Genomic DNA, 20,309 nt, shown 5'->3' on the forward strand with positions numbered 1-20,309 from the left:
TGGTGGTGGAGCTAGCGATGGTTGTAGTGGTGGTGGAAGTGAAAGTGGACATGGATACATCTAAGGGTGGAATAAATGAACTATGTGGAACAAGAATAGAGATGTTGCAAAAAGAAAACGCGCTTAAAAAGCTCACTTCTCACCTTTTCCCCATTTCGTAATAGTATCATTGGCGTGGTTGGTGCTTGCATTTGCTTGTAGCAATAGTTTATGGAGTTGGACATGTGTTGTGTTGTGTTCCTAGTTATAGCATATTTGTATTATAGATGACTTGTATACTATTATGTACATTTTATTTTTTCCTGATCTTTAGTAGATTGTTATTGTAGTAGTAGAAGAAGGTAAAGAAGAAGAAGAAGAAGAAGAAGAAGAAGAAGAAGAAGAAGAAGAAGAAGAATAGGGATTTAAGCTTCCTATATTGTGTGCATTCTTTGTGTGTTCAATATGCAGAGCATTACAACATGATTGAGGAGCAAGGTGGCATAGGTGTGGAGATTAGCATCGCATTGAAGTCCAAGAGGTGAGCGTACCTCATGGAGATTCGAGGGAGTTACACTTCTTGTGGCTACATAGACTACCTTGGGGTGTGCTTGTTTTGAGAAGGCAAGCATGGTTCTACCTCTTTCTTATGCCAATCGAGCTATCCCCTAAACTAGAGGTCATAGTATCCATGAACAAGATAGCTAGTGGTGAAGCACAATGAAGCACCTTTGTTGAACAAGTGAGAAGGAGGTGGAACCATGCTTATATTCTCACTATAATTGCACTTTGGTATCGATGATGAAGCCACAAGATGCGATGCTAAGCGTCCCCCAAGGGAGCCTGTTAGAAAGACGAGTCAAGCAGATGTTCCTAGAGAGCAAGAAAAGAAGGTGGATCAAGCATCATAAGAGCTGAGTTTTTTTTGTCACTTGCCACTATGGAGATAATTTTCATATGTATCACATACAAGAGCCCATGTGAAGCGCCTCTAAAACAACGTGAGACAAGCAGGCTACCCTGATAAGATCATTGCTCTTGTTGCTGTATACTCGTCAAAAAATGTATGGAAAACAAAAGTTTAAGGTGATATTAAAACGTTAAAATTATATTCGCTGGTTAGAGCTCGAGGACGCAGGCTGCTGGCATCGTGTTCCATCCAGCTAAACTGTAAACACGCGTAGCTAGATTGCATCCAGCCAAGCTTTCATGGCGGGTACCATCAGCAAACCTTTGATTCTGGTCCATTGATACTTGGTGCTTCCTGTTTTTGCTTTACACTTAAAACAAAAGGAACTGATTGCATGATCGATTCTACAGTGATTTACTGCATGATCTTTGCATGGAACCCTAAGTATTAGAAGAGGGTGAGATTGCAAACCTTTGATGCCAAGAATACACAGGAAAAGATTAGGCTGACTAAGAAGCTGACAAAGAGAAGAAAACATGTGGAAATGTGATGCAGCATGTGCGTGGCAAGTAAATCAGACACCTTCACCATTACCGTCATCATATCCTTCATCATCATCATCCCGTGTAGCAGTAGCTCAAAGAGGAGTTAAGGGAGGAGCCCGGCCACAACTCTTTTGCCCTTCTGTTGGCTGGAAAGATGTGAGATCGAAGCATGGTTTGAGCATGATCTCCTGCCTTAACAATACCAACCTATTCATCAGGCAAATCTATCTTCAGATGCAGAGGCCCGCCTTAAGCCAACGAACACGTTTGACTTGCCGTGGTCTGTACTGTCTGCTGTAGTGGTTTCTTTTCCAAGTGTATTATGAAGGCTGATTCATGATAAAGGAGAATTAAGCTGTTTTGTATTTTGATTGCTTATATACTGTTAGATCAAAGCATCTTAAAGTCCTGAATTGAATTCTTGTAGTACTATGTTGACACATTAAGGTTGTTACCTTCCTACAAACTCCACAAAACCCCACCCCACACCATCGTTCGGCGGCCGCCGCCGCCCCCCACACCCCCGGGCCCGGCACCAGGGTCCCTCTTAACCCTTTTCCCCTTTAGAGTATTGTAAGATTTCAAAGCGCCTGCTTATCCTGAGGGACTTACTCTGTTCTGCAGCTACAGTCTCAGCAAGTGGTCCAGCCGTTGTTGAGAGTTTGGACTTCAAGAAGTTGCAGAATGGCAGGTGAATGCGGATATTTCTCAAGTTACAAAGTGCCAAATGGAAAAGCAAGTTGAATAAAGAATATTAAATTCTCATGCATTGCAGTGGTAAAGGGAGGATCGACAGTTTTGATAAATCCTCCTATTTTGAAAATTGTTTCAGCTGATGCATGCCATAAGCAGATCGCTTTGTCTCAGTCATTTTGGATTCTGTTGGGATCGCCCAAGGAACATCATTGAATTATCGATGTTGTGACATTTCATGGCATTTTCATGTTGTAGGCATGAAATAATTACATGATCTTTGTAGAGGCATAGAATTGTGTGAACTTTACAATTTCCAGAGTCTCAAATTTACTTGTTCCTTGCTGATTCCCTGTGCGCTTACCAGATAGGACTATCTAGTATTATATGTAGTTTGCTGTACACAGCTATATGTTGAATATGCACATGTTCCTGCACGAGTTAGGATTGCATTTAATGTGTATATGACCTACCAATGGTATGTTAAACCAGTTTGACTTGCCTTGTGCATAATAAGATCACTGCCAAGCTCTCTGAGTCTCCAATGTCTTATAATGATGATTCTTGCTACTTTCATTCAGTGACATCAGGGGAGTTGCTGTTGCTGGGGTTCAAGGAGAGCCTGTGAATCTCACCCCAAAAGTTGCTGAAGCGATTTCTGCAGCATTTGCATTCTGGCTTTGTGAGAGAAAAGGAGTTGCACCTTCTAAAAATGTCAGGATATCTGTTGGCCATGATTCTCGGATCTCTGCAGAGACTTTACAAGTACTTACATCTATTATCTTGTGTTGCATATGTTCATTACAATGTAAAAGGGTTATCAGTGAATATCTGTATTTACTTATCCTAAATGACTTTGTGCTTATGTGCTTGCCAATGTCTGCACATTTTGATTCTAAGGAATATCACATATACAACCATTGGTGATTGAAATAGATTGTGCTATTTGTTTGATTTTGGTGTCTATGGACCTTGGAGGTGTGTGGCTACAGAGACTGAAGTCTTGTAAATTCCCACATTGAAAGAATGGCACAATGAAAAAGTAAAGTGAAAGATAAGAGTGATATAGGTTCTGGTACAACTGATGCTGCGAGTGGCCACCCTTGTACTTGCAAAAGCCTAGACGATGATCTGAATAAATTCTGGATGAGCATGGTGTGTATGTAAAGTCTATACTATGTAGATTAGGTTTATCAGCTAGCCAGCCCCAAATTGATTTGTACATGCATCATGGCCTATCCTCATTGGGACTTCCAAATATTTGGCACCCTAACATGGTTAGGAAATTGGGGGGGATACACTTTGGTTTGCAGAGAAGACAGAACACTATTAACAAATGGATTCAGAAAATTGCAACTGAAGAGAAGAGACAGTGAATGCTGGAATGGAAATGAACAAACCTTTCCATTGAAGGCCTCAATGCAGCTGCCTATGATCCTTGCTTGGCTGTTTAGTGTGTAAACGCTTCTTTTTCTCTTTAGGCATAGAAGAAGCTTGCATAAATTCAGTAAAGCACGGATGTTGAGTAAGCCATTGTAATGTGCTTATAACACTAACCAATTGTGCCTTAAACGATGCAGCTGCTTCCTCTTCATTTTTGAGTTTGCTGCTTGCTGTTCCACTACATTTTGATCATCAGGTTAATCTGTTTTCCACAGCAAGCAAGCAATCAACATTGGAGTTAGAATGCTCCCGGACTGCGTTTGGGAGTCTCCTTGGCACATGACACATTCTTGGAGTTGTTCTTGGCATCTCGAATACTTGTGCCTCAATCCTTGAGACATGGAGACTTAAGGTCCCTTTGTACCATTCTCATTTATATACAATCTTCCCTTCGTAAATCATTCATTGGATTATGTTTATTATGTATCCTATACTTGGTGTTTCTTCTTGTTTTTCCCTAGCATTTCTGTCACCAGGTGGTGATACTTTTTGCAGTTGCTTTTCTTATTAACTTATATAAATATTTTATTTTTCTTTTCATTTAGTTGCTGTTGCTTTTTACCCCCAGAGTTCTCTTGGATTAAGCCGGGATCTTTGCATGGCTAGAAGAGGCAGCCATTGGGACAAATTGGACTAATGGTTTATCTGAGTCTTAGGACCGGTTCCATATTGAATGGGCACTGAAGAATAGAATGCCAGTGGTTTGGGACTGTGTGCTTAGCCATTAGAGATGGTGCAGAACAATGAGCCCTGGCCAAGACAAAAGATGCACATTTCAGAATGCTCATGGAATAAAAGTCACCTTAATTGAGCCACATTACACTTTTTGATTTGGTTGCAATGATAAAAGTTGCTCAGAATAACTTGAGGAATGTAGGGGTCATCATCCCTAAAATTTAGGGAGTTATTATTTTTGAATCTTAGAATCAGTTCGCCTCATTATCTTCGTTTTTGCACGAGGATTAATTCTTTGGTCTGTGCCGATGTCAAATTTTGCACCGATCATGGAGAATTTTAGACCGGAAGGTTTAAACGGGAAAATTGTTACATATATACCATATGGCACAAATTCCTAAAAGAGAAAGAGAAAGCATTTAAAAAAAAAACGTAATAAGCATGAGGGTCAGATCTGAGAATGAAGTTTTGAGGAGTTGAGGGCAGATTGTTGCAAGTTTATCAGCTATGGAGAGTACTTCTTCGTCTCTGACTCATGTACGGAGGTAGAGCTTGCTCCCTTTGGTCAACTCTCTCTCTATTCTTAGAGGAAATACTCTGCATGATGGCTGATTCCATTGAAGGTACAACTCTGTGTTTTCTTTGCACTTTTGTTGAGGCAAGAGCCTCATTGTCCAGGTTCAGGAGCAGTTGTTGGCTTCTCCAATGCAGGAACTAAAGAAAGTGATGACCATGCCACATAGGAACAGGGTTTTTCAGCTCTAATTTAGTGCTGTTTGTGGGACTTTTTTATTGCTGGAATGATGCTAGGGTAAAAGGGATGTTGTTCTGGATATGCTGGACAGTAAGAATAGTAAATATAGAGTTCTGCAGACTGCAATTTTGCACATGAATCATTGAGTTATGGTTACAAAAAATGCTTTCCTAAAAGGGATGTTGTTTTGGATATGCTAGACAGTAAGAATAGTGAATATAGAGTTTTGCAGACTGCAATTCTGCACATGAATCATTGAGTTATGGTCACGGAAAATGCTTTCCTAAATGGGGTGTTGTTCTGGTCATGTTGTACTGTCCTTACGTAGCTGGGATTTACTCAGAAAAGATGAAAACCAACTGTTCACAAGTTATGTATTTTGAAACATTTCATTTTTTTTGTAACTTTCAATCTTTTAATTGATAAAGAAATACCGAGAGAGGTGCCGGTCTTCGAGGCCAATCTGGTGTTGAGCGAGGAAGTGAGGTCTTTGTTTGTGTGTGTGTGAGTGTGTGAAAAGACCAGGTGTTAATTGAAGGAACTATCGCTTTATGTAAGTCATAGATCGGTTATGGTTTTATCCTTGGGATTTGAATTATTTTCTATAAGAATTTAAGCTCAGACAGTTTTGGGTGAAAAGGCCATACACATAGGTTTTACAGAGATTACAGGACTAGAGAGATGGCAGACATGGATAAAGGTAAAGGAAAACTCCCTCATGAAGAAGAGAGTTTTTCTTCTGCTCATAGACATCGAAGAGAGAGTATTGGTGCACAGGTGTCAGCACCTTATAGAACCGAGATTGAACCACAGGATGAGGAGCAAGAACAGGAGGACTTATTTATGGCACAACTTCTCAGTGTGGTTGGCTCTTTTCAACAGCTTGCAAAGAATCCTCGGATGCAAAAATTTTTGAAGTCACATAATGAGGATTCTCAGGCTGAGTTATCACATCATACCATGGAGAGCTAAAAGAGGCAAACCTCTTAAGTGCATGAGCATGTGGAAAAGACACCAAACATGGAGACAGGTCCAATGCAACAAGAAGCACAAGCATAGGATCAGGGAGTGAATGGTCAAGGCAGTTATGCACAAATGGCACAACAGTCTATTCCTCCTCAGTTTGCTACTTATCCTGGTTACTTTGATGGTGGGTCAGTTTTTCAAGCAATGGCTGGATTACCCATTGGTTATTAAGGATACTTACCTAGAGGGCCACTAGGAATGATGCCTATTGAGGTAGTGAACCCACTTTATGCTAATATTGGTCTACAGTCCGGTTATCAGACTTTGCAGAGTTCTTATTTGATGCCTGGAGTACAAAATGCAGCGGCTGGTTTTTTTTAGCCTAGTGGGTATATGGCAGCTAAGACAGGTGAAATGAATATTAATATTGTGCGTAAGGGACTTTCCTTTTTATAGCCACCTGTCTATGACAACCTTGTTGAGATGACAAGCTCAAGACATGCGGACATTAATGATGGACCGCCTGGTTAGATGGATCCATACGTCTACACTTAGCACGCCAGTGGTCATTATGACTCACATGGCCACTAACTCATTACTTATTATATTCAGGTTGTTACACCTATTTATAGTTGGCATAGTTATAGCGCCAGTCGACTAGTGTAGTCGGTTATGCATTGTTTGACTTAATAGGCCACTTTCCTTTATGTTGTATCTTATCTATACTTTGTGTACATTGTAAAGTGTGTGGAAGAAGAAGAAAAAACTAGCAAGAAAACGTTTTGGCCTCCATCTCTCTTCTTGTCTCTTGAGTGAGCTTCTCCTTGTGCATTCTGTATGTGTTCGGCGCAACATCTTGAGCAAGTCCCCCCACCACGTGATTCTTGACATGGTATCAGAGCTGCACCACTGATTGAGGCTGGTTTTGAAGGCTAAAGCGAATGAGAGGAGCCAAGGATTCGAGTAAGCAAGCAATGGGTAAGAAGTTCTTCCATTCTCTACTTCTTCTCTTGGACAGTGCTTGTGGAGGCACTAGAAGTAGGGCAGAGCAAAAATCTCAGATCGTAGTGAGATTTGGTGTGCGCGAAGAGTGCTGTGTATTCTACAGATTAGCCTTTTAGGGCTGTCCCACTACTATTTTGGCCATCCGAGGTCATTTCAGGCCCCGTTTTAGACCCGCAAGGTTGCAGACAGCAGTTCGAGATATCGTACAATTTCAACTGTGTCTGCCGTATACAGGTGCACAAGTTACAGATTTCAGATCTGTAATTTCAAAGGTGTTTACCAACGAATAAACACAAGGTTTATCTACAAACTGGTTGCAGATTGCATGTATTGTTGAGCAGACAGTGAAAAATGCTGTCCGGTGTATTGCTGTGCACTACAGGTCGAGGGTTGCAGATGATTTGCTTGCTGTTTGGTATTAGTTTTGTGATAATGGTAGAGAATAGTGGAAACCCCATCATTGAGAAGCTCGACAAGAATAACTACTCTTCATGGAAGTTCTGTGTCACGAACTTCCTTATTGGAAAAGGCCTCTACGAGTTTGTTTTAGGTGAAGAAAAGGAGCCGGAGGTGAGTGATCCTCCAACTGCAGAAGAGATAAAGGCACGGAAGGAATGGAATGCAAAAGACAAAAATGTCATGTATTGGCTGTCTGTAGTAATTGACAATAATATGCTGGGATATATTAGAAATGTAGAGAATTCCTATGTAGCTTGGACCATACTTGAAAGTATGTTTTCCGTAAATACAAAGGCACGAAAGATTCAACTCAAGCAAGGGTTGAATATATGGAAGAAAGGGAAGATGTCTATCAATGAGTATGCACTGAAGATAAGGAGCATTGCAGATGCCTTGGCAGCGATTGATGCAATGCTTGATGATGATGATTTGGTGTCGTCTACCTTAGGTGGACTTAACAATGAAAAGGCTTGGAAGTCTTTTGTAACTTCCGTATATGTCAGAAAGCCATTTCCAGATTTTGATGAGTTGGTCTCTCTTATGATCACTAAAAAGATCAACATGCAGAGTGAGACATCTGAAAAAAGTGGTGAATAGGTCCAAGCTTTCTACTCTAGTTCAGGAAGGGGACGTGGCAAGTTTTCTTCAAGAGGCCGTGGTACAGGACGTAGTAGTGATAACCAGCAAAATAGATTGAATTAGCAATTTGGCGATATGCAGGTTTCAGGAGGTCGTGGTAACTTTAGAGGCAGGGGGAGGTTTAGAGGAAGAGGTGAATGGCAGAACAGAGGTTCTAACAACTCTGGTATTATGTGTCACTACTGTGGCAAAACAAGTCATATTGCAGTCTAATGTTATGCTAAGAAAGATGATATTCGCAGTGGTAAGTTGCAGCAAGGAAACTATGCATCGTCTTCACGACAGAATGAAGACAAAAATGAACGTCTGTTTGTTATGCAGCATATGCTGAATGCTATTACAGGAAAGGGAACACATGATGATGTTTAGTATGTTGATTCAGGTGTATCCAATCATATGACCAGCCATGCAGAATGGTTTGGAGAGATGTAGGATTTGCAAAATACAGGTTATGTGCAGACGAGTGATGATTCATGCCATCCAATTTCACACATTGGAAAAGTTCCCTTGTCCTTGCATGATGGTAAAACAAAGAGTCTTTTAGATATATTATATGTACCATCTATTACAAAGAACTTGGTGTCAGTCGATCAGATGGTAGATCAAGGGCTGCAAGTCAGATTTAATGCAAAGGGTTGCTTTGTAGAAGACTTCAATGACAAGTGCAGGTTGGTTGCAAAGGGAAGTAGAGTTGGACGTATGTTTACTCTGGATGCTGGAATTCCTACTATGAATGCTGCTATGTATGCTAAAGGAAAAGGTGGTGTTGCAGATATTGAAATTTGGCACAAACGCATTAGACACGCAAATGTACAAATGCTAAAATTAATGCAGTCCAAAGGGTTGGTTACAGGTTTGTCTACATTTAGAATTGCAGAATTTCATAAGGTATGCGAAGCATGTCAGTTTGGTAAGCAGGCAAGACAACCCTTTTCACATGACAGAGATGTAAGCAGAAATATCCTTGATGTTGTGCATACAGATATTTGGGAGCCTACACAAAATGTATCTCTTGGAGGCAGTTCATACTTTGTCACATTCATTGATGATTGTTATAGAAAGCTGTGGGTATATTTTACGAAGGAAAAGAGTGAAGCATTTTAGCACTTTAGAACTTTCAAGGCTGCAGTTGAAAGAGAAACAGGCTTGAAAGTAAAGTGCTTGAGGGGTCAGATGGAGGGGGAGAGTACCTCTCGAATGAGTTTAGTGATTTTTTGAGGTCTCATGGGATAAAGAGACAGTTCACATGTAGGTATACCCCACAGCAAAATGGTGTTGCAGAAAGAAAAAACAGGCATATTGCAGAAGTTGCATGGTTATTAATGGCTAAAAAGAATATGCCCAAACATTTTTGGTCTGAGGCTGTCCATACTGCTGTCTACATTATGAATAGAACTCCCACAGCTGCAGTTCATGGGATGACTCCTGAAAAATGCTTTACTGACAAGAAGCTTGATGTATCGCACTTGAAGGTATTTGGCTGTGTTGCATATGTTCATGTGCCAGATGAGCTACGAAAGAAGCTTGATCCAAAGGCAGAAAAATGTGTCTTTGTTGGATACTCTTTAGAGCAGAAAGGATATCGCTGTTATAACTGTGTCACATGTAAGTTCAGAGTGAGCTGGGATGTCATCTTTGATGAAATGAGCAGTTGGTATGCATCTAGTGGTGGTGCATTGGATGATGATGATAATCATGACACTCATGTATTGTCACAACTCTATAGAAACAGAATTTGTATCCTTTTTCATTAATTTGTTTATATAATGATTTATTAAATTTATTTCCTTTGCACTAATTAGATATAAAGAAAAGTGCATTGGAGCTGGCCACTGATGAGTGGTCACAGGTTATGGTGGACCCATGCGGTGGGTTAGAGAAAAGATAGTTCACACTTCCACCTATATGGCCCGATTGGGTGCCTGTGACCAGAACTCACGCATATCAGGGTTAGACTCGCACACAGAAAAGATTGATGCCTTGAAGTGTGGGCTAGATCCACCAGAACAGACAGTTACAATCAACAAGATGGCATGATCATGAAATGCTTGTATAATGTACATGTGTGGGTTAAAAGCTTGAAATGAACATTTCTTTGCATAGGAAAGTCAGATGAAGATTCTGATACCGTTTTTGCGATGTACATGGAAAAAGCTTTCATATGACACCCATATTGGGGGGATCCCTAAATTTTAGGAGGTTCCTAAATTTTAGAAGCCTTGAATTAGCCTAAAAATGCTAGTCCTAAAAAATAGGGATGTCATTCTAAAAATAGTAAGTTCTGTACTCTGACTGTGCTTACTAAATTTGGTTGTTTCTATTCTTGACAGTATTCAGCCCAAAAAGGAAGGCCATAGAGAAGAGACAAGTGTCAAAACACTTGTCACACAAGTTTCCAAGTGTCCCACCACTTGTCACATCTCATGACATGTGGCTGGACACTTGTCTTGTGTTACTCCACTTTCCCCTTTTGTACTAGCTCTTCCCTCTCCTATAAATAAGAGCTCGTTTTTCTTCATTCAGCATCATTTTTTTTTGCTGTAAACTGATGTACAGCACCCACAGATAGCCAGAAACTTGCCCCATCCATCCCCATCATCATCCCCCACTTCTCCATTATCAAATTCCTCCATATTCCCTCTTCTATCACTGCTGTTTTACATGACAGCAAGCCTGTAAATTCATTACAGCACCTCCTTCTCAAGCTCTTTCTTCTATTTTAGCAACAAGAAGCAAGCCCTATCCATGTACTACTGTTCAACGATGGAGAAAGGATGATTTCCTCTCTTTCTTCTCTCATACTGTAAAGAAATCAGTTCTTATCATTGCATAATAGATAATGCATGTGTGTTTGTACATCTTTGCATGATCTTGTGAGAGTGAGAATTACTTCTCCTCACTCTCAGGTTGATTGTAACTGAGCTCTTCTCTAAGAGACTTGGGTTGAGCAGAAATACATTCCTTCGGGGGGGGGTTGCCCATCTTCAACCCTCAATCTTGTCTCCATTACATTTACATTTTCATGGCTGTAATTTTGTGAGTAATTTTCATTTTCAGCTTTAAGTGTTCATTCTCTTTTATATTAAATCTTGAAAACAAGCGACTATCATAATTGTTAAGCATACTACGTTGTTCGAGGCGTTTACAGTGGTATCAGAGCTTTGGCTCGGTCCTCACTTATAAGTTTGTTTGTTTTCAGCCCTTGCATTGAGTGCTTGAGCATATTTTTTTTCTTAAGAATCTCAATGGATCAGTCGAGTGCTATCCTTCAAGCCATTCAAAGTCTTAGAGAGGAGAATCAGCAAATTCGTGAGCAACTTCTCAAACTAGAAAAAGTTGAGAATCCCAAAGAATTTAAGGAAAGAAGCCCATCTGTTTCAAGGAGACAAAGCCATACCAATGAAAGGAGCCGATCAAGAAGTCCAACTACTTCTAAGAGGCAGTCCCATTCTACTTCAAGACAAAGAAAGAGATCGCGTCGAAGCTCATCCTCTTCTTCAAAGTCATTTGGCGCCTACTTTGATGGACCCTCTTCTAGTGATGAAGAGTCACACCCTTCTCGTGGAAGGCCTCATCATCGTCAAAGGCGTCGATATTCTTCACCCTCGTCTCCATCTTCATCCACATCAAGCACTTCATCATCTTCAACCTCAAGATCCGGGCATGGACGAAGGCATAAGAAGAAGAAGAAGACTAAGTCACTATCTCAACTTGAAAATAAGATCAAGTTCAGTATGTATGATGGTTCCCGAAATCCTGATCTTCTTCTGAAGTTTATTCGTCAATTTCAAATTTTGTATGGTCGTGACAAGTATAAAGAAAAAGAAAAGATTAAGTTTGCAGCTTTACATTTAACCGACTTAGCCCATACTTGGTGGACGGGGTTGGAATATGATCATGCTGCCCCAAAATCATGGCGGTTCTTTGTTCGCATGATACAAAGCCAATTTCTTCCTGTTCATTTCAAAAGAGATGTAAAAATGGAATGGGATCGGCTTTGCCAAAGGAAAAATGAGTCACTTGGTGACTATACCAAGAGATTTTGGGAGCTACTTTTGAAGGTCCAACATTTCAAGAAGATCAGCAGTTCGGAAAAGCTTAGGAAGTTTCAAGGAGGTTTGCATTTTAAACTTCCTACTGCTCTTAATCATTATCATTGTTCTAGTCTCAGGGAACTCATTGACCATGCTGAGACATGGGAAATGGAGCACAATGGCAACAAATCATTCCAAAAGAATGATAAGAAGAGAGTAGTTGACGATGAGGAGTATTCAGCCCCAAATGAAGGACAAAAACAACGGTAAAAGCAGACATCAAATCAAAAGAAGATGAAGCCCTATGCACCTCCTAATCCTCCTCAATTTCGCTCCAATCTATACCCACAAGCAAAGCAACTTTTCGAAGAAGAAAAGCAACGTTTTATGAAAGAAGGGAAGTGCTTTAAATGTGGACAAACAGGCCACATAGTGAAGCAATGTCCAAACAAGAGACAAAGCAAGGTTTCTGACAACAAGTCTAAGTTGCCAGTGAAAATCAATGCTATCAGTGATGTAGTTGCAAACACAACTCACACTCCAGAGACGCGCAAATTATTAAAAGCTTGGGGACAGTTGCAAGGTAAGCAAGCACTATTCTTGATAGATCTTGGGGCGAATGAAAATATCATTTCCTTGCAATTAGCTAAAGAGCTTGGATTAAAGAATGAAGAGATGGACACTCCGGCAGAAGTTCGCCAAGCTTTAAATGTTGATGAAGGTGACACAGTGAAGATTGTGACACCCTACATTGGCAAGCTCAAGGTTTAAATTCAAGGTTACAGTGACGAAGATACCTTCTGTATCGGAGACCTTGATGGTTGCGATGTGATTCTTGGCATGCCCTGGAATCATAGAGTAGATTCAACTATCTTCTCTCAGAAAAAGAAGGTAGAACTCACCAACAAAGACAAGAAGTACGAGATCCAAGCTGGAGTTTCTGGAGACACCATACCTATGGTAAGCCATATGCAAGTCTCTAGAGCAATTAAGGATTGTGTTCAATGTTGTTTGCTTTATGTCACGGATGTAAAAGATAATATGAATGCTGAAAACCAAGAGCGACTTCAGCTCTTGGAAAAGTATAAAGATTGTTTGGAAGATCTTTCTTATTAGCTTCCCCCAGAAAGGCCAGAAGACCATCATATTGATATTATCCCGGGCAGTTCTCCTCCTAATATAGCACCATACCGTGTGAGCCGTCCTCAACAAGAAGAAATCAGAAAGCAAGTCAAAGACCTACTCAACCGTGGGCTAATTAGGCCAAGTAGCTCACCATTTTGTTCACCGGTTCTTCTTGTTCAAAAGAAAGATGGCACATTCAGGATGTGCATTGATTATCGAGCCGTCGTCACTGTGAAGAATCGGTTTCCTATTCCCAGAATTGACGACATTTTGGATCGTCTAGGAGGCTCAAAGGTTTTCAGCCGCATTGATCTAAAGAGTGGTTATCATCAAATTAGGGTAATACCACAAGATGTACACAAAATTGCTTTCCGCACTTCATACGGTCTTTATGAATTCTTGGTGGTTCCTTTCGGATTAACCAATGCACCAGCCACCTTTAATGGAATGATGGAGCGAATCTTTAGAGAGCATCGACAATATGTCGTTACTTTTTTTGATGATATTCTTGTCTTTAGCAAGAATGAAGAGGAGCATCATCAACACATGGAAATTGTTCTACAATTACTTCAACAAAATCAACTCTTGGTAAATGGTAAAAAGAGTGAATTTTTCATGCATAAAATAAATTACCTTGGGCATGTCATCTCTTTTGAAGGGATTCAGATGGATCTTGAAAAGATCAGGATAATCCAAGAATGGCCTCATCTTCATGATGTACATGAGGTGCGATCGTTTCTTGGCTTATGCTCTTATTACCGCCGCTTCATCAAGCATTTTGTACATATGGCTTCTCCACTTCATGACCTTACAAAGAAGAAGATCTCTTTCCAATGGAAGGAAAAAGAGAAGGCAGCCTTCACAAGGCTGAAAACAGCTCTTACTTCTGGACCTGTTTTTATCATTCCAGATCTGGTAAAACCATTTGTGGTGGAAGCAGATGCTTGCGATCAAGAAGGCCATGCCGTAGCCTTTGAAAGCTGGCGTCTAAATGATGTGGAGAAAAGGTATGACATTTATGAAAAGGAGCTCTTAGCAGTGGTTCATGCTTTAAAGATATGGAAACATTATCTTTTAGGCAATGAATTCCTTATTAAAACTGATCATCAAAGCTTGAAGTATTTCAAGACTCAAAAGCATTTCCTGCAAGATGGGAAAATTTCTTGTCTATGTTTCATTTTCAAATTATGTACACTCTAGGGAAACAAAATGTAGTTGCTGATGCACTTTCTAGAGTGCCTCGCATTGCAACTATTACAGTGGCTCATCATGAAGCTTTTCAAATGATGAAGAATACTTATGATGAAGATACTGATTTTGCAGCAATTTGGTCAAATTTACAGCAAGGAGGTTCTCATCCAGATTATTCCTTTAAAGACGGTTACCTTCTCATGAACAATCACCTTTGTGTCACTCTTCCTGTTCGACAAAAGGTGCTTAAAGAAAGTCATGAATCCCCTTATGCAGGGCATAGAGGGAGGGCAGCCACTCTAAGTGCAATTGAGTGCTACTTTTATTGGCCAACATTACGAAGAGATACACATAACTTCATTGAGGCTTGTCTGGTATGCCAAAAATCCAAGTATGATAGGCAGAAGATTCCAGGATTGTTGCAACCTCTTCCAGTGCCCAAAGATCCATGGGAATCTATCACAATGGATTTCATCTCAGGTATTCCAAGAACACCTCAAGGTCATGATATGATTTGGGTCATAATTGATAGATTCAGCAAACAATCACATTTTATTCCATGTCATAAAACATTGAAATCCACACAAGCTGCAAGACTTTTCATTCAACATATCTTCAGATTACATGGTATGCCTTCTGAGATCATTTCAGATAGAGACTCCAAATTCACAAGTAACTTTTGGCGTGCTTTATTTGAGAATTTGGGAACCACTTTAAAGTTCTCCTCAGCTCTTCATCCTCAAACTGACGGCCAAACAGAGGTGATGAATCTTACTCTTTTGGATATGTTGAAAGCTTATGTTAGTGAACATAAGTCACAATGGGAGAAATATCTTCCATTATTGGAGTTTGCTTACAACAATATAGTGCACTCATCCACAAGGAAAGCTCCAAATGAAATAGTACAGGGTAAAGTGATTCCTCCTCCAATTATTCGCACTAAAGATAAGATTTTTACTGCTGATGAGTTTGCTTCAGATTTAAAAACCGCAATGGATCAAGTTCGAGCCACTATCAAAGTTGCCCAAGAGCGACAAAAGAAGCAAGCAGATAAACGAAGAAGACCTTTGGCTTTTGAAAAAGGTCAATATGTCTTGCTAAAGTTTGATAAAAGCAGGCTCAAACAAGGTTCCAGTCAAAATTCATCTTTTCCAAAGCTCTCCAGTAGATACTTTGGACCCTTCAAAGTGATTGAAAAAATAAATGAAGTTTCTTATCGACTTGAGCTTCCTGCTCATTGGAAAATACACAATGCTTTTCATGTAAGTTTGCTAAAACCTTACATAGGACTAGAACCAAATGAACCCATTACTGAAGATCCCCAAGAAGTTGAAGAAACAGAGCAACTCTTGGAACCTGAACAGATTTTGTTTCACAAGGATCGAACCACGAGAAGTGGCCTTGTGACACGAAAATTCTTACTAAAATTCAAGAATCTACCCACAACAGATGCACAGTGGGTAGATGAAAAATTCATGAAGGATTACCCAAACATTCTTCAGCCATATTAAGAAGCTTTTCAGCTGAGGACAGCTGAATAAAAGCCAGAGGGCTGTCACAACTCTATAGAAACAGAATTTGTATCCTTTTTCATTAATTTGTCTATATAATGATTTATTAAATTTATTTCCTTTGCACTAATTAGATATAAAGAAAAGTGCATTGGAGCTGGCCACTGATGAGTGGTCACAGGTTATGGTGAACCCACGCGGTGGGTTAGAGAAAACTTAGTTCACACTTCCACCTATATGGCCCGATTGGGTGCCTGTGACCAGAACTCACGCATATCAGGGTTAGTCTCGCACACAGAAAAGATTGATGCCTTGAAGTGTGGGCTAGATCCACCAGAACAGACAGTTACAATCAACAAGATGGCATGATCATGAAATGCTTGTATAATGTGCATGTGTGGGTTGAAAGCTTGAAATGCATATTTCTTTGCATAGGAAAGTCAGATGAAGATTCTGATACCGTTTTTGCGATGTACACGGAAAAAGCTTTCATATGACACCCGTATTGGGGGGATCCCTAAATTTTAGGAGATCCCTAAATTTTAGGAGGTCCCAAAATTTTAGGAGCCTCGAATTAGCCTAAAAATGCTAGTCCTAAAAAATAGGGATGTCATTCTAAAAATAGTAAGTTCTGTACTCTGACTGTGCTTACTAAATTTGGTTGTTTCTATTCTTGACACTATTCAGCCCAAAAAGGAAGGCCATAGAGAAAAAACAAGTGTCAAGACACTTGTCACACAAGTTTCCAAGTGTTCCACCACTTGTCACATCTCATGACATGTGGCTGGACACTTGTCTCGTGCTACTCCACTTTCCCCTTTTGTACTAGCTCTTCCCTCTCCTATAAATAAGAGCTCGTTTTTCTTCATTCAGCATCATTTTTTTTTGCTGTAAACTGATGTACAGTACCCACAGATAGCCAAAAACTGGCCCCATCCATCCCCATCATCATCCCCCACTTCTCCATTATCAAATTTCTCCATATTCCCTCTTCTATCACTGCTGTGTTACAGGACAGCAAGCTTGTAAATTCATTACAGCACCTCCTTCTCAAGCTCTTTCTTCCATTTTAGCAACAAGAAGCAAGCCCCCCTATCCATGTACTACTGTTCAACGATGGAGAAAGGCTGATTTCCCCTCTTTCTTCTCTCATACTTGAAAGAAATCAGTTCTTATCATTGCATAATAGATAATGCATGTGTGTTTGTACATCTTTGCATGATCTTGTGAGAGTGAGAATTACTTCTCCTCACTCTCAGGTTGATTGTAACTGAGCTCTTCCCTAAGGGACTTGGGTTGAGCAGAAATACATTTCTTCGGGGGGGGTTGCCCATCTTCAACCCTCAATCTTGTCTCCATTATATTTACATTTTTATGGCTGTAATTTTGTGAGTAATTTTCATTTTCAGCTTTAAGTGTTCATTCTCTTTTATATTAAATCTCGAAAACAAGCGAATATCATAATTGTTAAGCATACTACGTTGTTCGGGGCGTTTACATGTGTAGACTGAAAAGTAAGAATCACGGACTCATAGTGGACCAGAGACATCATTTGGTAGTCCTTGGTCTGGGAGACTAAGGAGTAGCTCTACATCTTCAGGTGCATCTAGTAGCACTACAGGTAAAGACAAAGGAAAGAATAAACTGTCAGATGGCATTGATACAGTTCTTGATGGAGACTCCAGTGGCTCAGTGAGCTTAGATGATGAGCTTGGTATTCCTTCTGTCAGGACACTAGGTATACAGAGAGCTCATAGTAATGTAAAGGCTCCATTGAGTGATCTGGTGGTACGCAGATCTAGCAAGGTCAGATATCCTATTAAAAGATTTGGTTTTGAAGGTTATGCAGCTCACCATTATGCTTATATGGTAAAACTAGTTGAGGATGTTGAGCCCACTTGTTTTGAGAATGCTGTTGGTCATACTCATTGGGATGCAGCAATGGATGAGGAGATGGCTGCATTAGAAACCAATAAGACTTGGGATCTAGTATCATTGCCGAAGGGCAAGAAAACTATTGGATGTAAGTGGGTTTATAAGATTAAGTACAATGTAGATGGTTCTATTAGTAGGTACAAAGCTAGGCTGGTTGCAAAAGGCTATGCCCAGATATATGGCATAGATTATGAAGAAACCTTCAGTCCAATTGCAAGGATGGCGACTGTTAGATGTGTGATTTCTTTGGCAGCAGCCAAAGGTTGGAGGTTGCAACAAATGAATGTGAAGAATGCCTTCTTGCATGGTGATTTGCAGAAAGAAATGTATATGGATCAGCCAGCAGGTTATGAAGATTCGAACATCCCACGTATGTATGCAGGTTGAAGAAGGCGCTCTATGAGCTCAAGCAAGCACCTAGAGCATGGTCTGACAAGATTAGAGAGTATCTTGTCAATATTGGCTTTTATGTTTCTGATACTGATCACTCACTTTATGTGAGAAAGGGAGATGCAGGTTTGGTCATCATAGTCATCTATGTGGATGAATTGATTATTACAGGTGATAGTGATAGTGGGATTGCTGAAGTCAAGGACTTTTTGAAGAAGAAGTTTGAGATGAAGGATTTAGGTGAGCTAAGGTATTTCCTTGGCATTGAGGTAACCAGATGTGATGATGGTATATGGCTGTCCCAAAGACAGTATGGCTTGGATATGTTGTCCAAGTATGGTATGACAACATGCAAACTACTTTCAGTCCCGTTGGAGCAGAATGTAAAGTTGAGTGCTGATGTTGGGGATGAGATAGAAGACCCTACTATGTTTAGGAGGATAGTGGGGATTTTGATCTACATGACCATTACAAGGCCAGACTTGAGCTACGCTGTTGGTCTTGTGAGTCAGTTTATGCAAGTACCTAGAAAGCCACATTTGGATGCAGTCAGACGCATATTGAGATATGTGAAGTCCACATTACATCATGGACTTTTCTATGAGGCAGGTACAGATGTACAGATGTTTGGATACACAGATGCAGATTGGGCTGATAGTATGTCTGATAGAAGATCTACCAGCGGATACATGTTCTCTCTTGGTAGTGCAGCAGTAATCTGGAGCAGCAAAAAGCAATCTACAGTTGCTTTGTCGAGTACAGAGGGTGAGTATAGAGGTGCTACTGTTGCAGCATGTGAGGTAGTATGGCTGCAAAAGTTATTGGCTGATTTAGATGTGCAGGTGGAAGGTCCAGTTGTCATTTATTGTGACAACATAAGCAGTATACAGTTGGCTAGGAACCTTGTGTTCCATGCCAGGACAAAACATATTGAGGTACACTACCACTTTGTGAGAGAGAAGGTACTAGCAGGTGAGATTGACTTGGTGTATGTCAACACACAGGATCAGATAGTTGACATCTTCACCAAGGCATTGGGTACAGAGAAGCTTCAAAAGTTTCGAAGCTTACTTGGAGTTACAGAGATGCAGTTGAGGTTGAGGGGGAGTGTTGAGATGACAAGCTCAACACATGCAGACATTAATGATGGACCGCCTCGTTAGATGGGTCCACACATCTACACTTAGCACGTCGGTGGTCATTATGACTCTCACATGGCCACTAACTCATTACTTATTATATTCAGGTTGTTACACCTATTTACAGCTGGTATAGTTATAGCACCAGTCGACTAGTGTAGTCGGTTATGCATTGTTTGACTTAGTAGGCCACTTTCCTTTATGTTGTATCTTATCTATACTTTGTGTACATTGTAAAGTGTGTGGAAGAAGAAGAAAAAACTAGCAAGAAAACGTTTTGGCCTCCATCTCTCTTCTTGTCTCTTGAGTGAGCTTCTCCTTGTGCATTCTGTGTGTGTTCGGCGCAGCATCTTGAGCAAGTCTCCCCACCACGCGATTCTTGACAAACCTGACACCAAAAAGTGCAAAGCCTAAAGACTATAAAGAGGGTGGTCAGGCATTAAAGTTTGAAATCTTCAGTGGTATGCAAGATAAGCTGAAAGCTTTGACATTTATACAACAGTTTGATGCAGCTTACACTGGAGGGAAGTTTACTGAGACTTCTAAGGTACAGAAGGCTACAACTTTTTTAAAAGGTAATGCTTTGCAGTGGTGGAACATATTGTTGATGCAAGGATATGCACCTGCCACTTGGGTCCATTCAAACAGTTGTTTGTAGCCTCATGGTTAACTAACACGTTTGAAGTAGATGTCATGACTGCATGGCATGAATTGATGCGGCAAATTGTGTGGATTTAGAAGTGTTCAATAAGAATTTTGGGAAGCACTTTTACCCGTGAGTTTTTACAGGATAGTGCCCCTGTTGGAACAAATTGAAAAGTAGTATTGCGGTTTGCCCGAAGCCATTAGGGATTATTGTACCAAGACTAGGGTTACAAATATGGTGCAGTTAATTGAAAATGCTGGTGTGGCAAAT

The 20,309-nt window shown here is 40.3% G+C and overlaps 1 protein-coding gene across 4 annotated transcripts in view; it reads left to right on the forward strand.

Annotated features, from left to right (window-relative positions):
- Positions 1–1,003: 1,003 nt before the first annotated feature.
- LOC148018763 (phosphoglucosamine mutase family protein) overlaps positions 1,004–20,309 on the forward strand; it is a 54,083-nt gene continuing 34,777 nt past the window's right edge. The window contains exons 1-5 of one of the 4 annotated variants that reach the window (XM_087701074.1): positions 1,008–1,195; positions 1,300–1,346; positions 1,445–1,714; positions 2,059–2,125; positions 2,709–2,892. In XM_087701074.1, the coding sequence (XP_087557200.1) occupies positions 1,615–1,714; positions 2,059–2,125; positions 2,709–2,892 (351 nt within the window). In that variant the 5' untranslated portion in view covers positions 1,008–1,195; positions 1,300–1,346; positions 1,445–1,614. Of the gene's footprint in view, positions 1,196–1,299; positions 1,347–1,382; positions 1,715–2,058; positions 2,126–2,708; positions 2,893–20,309 lie in introns of all 4 variants that reach the window. The other 3 variants (XM_087701071.1, XM_087701072.1, XM_087701075.1) reach the window with 3 other exon arrangements.

This window comes from Lygodium microphyllum, chromosome 20 (assembly GCF_053477565.2).
Source record: "Lygodium microphyllum isolate KBCC chromosome 20, Lygodium_microphyllum_v1.1.10, whole genome shotgun sequence".
Taxonomy (NCBI): Eukaryota; Viridiplantae; Streptophyta; class Polypodiopsida; order Schizaeales; family Lygodiaceae; genus Lygodium; species Lygodium microphyllum.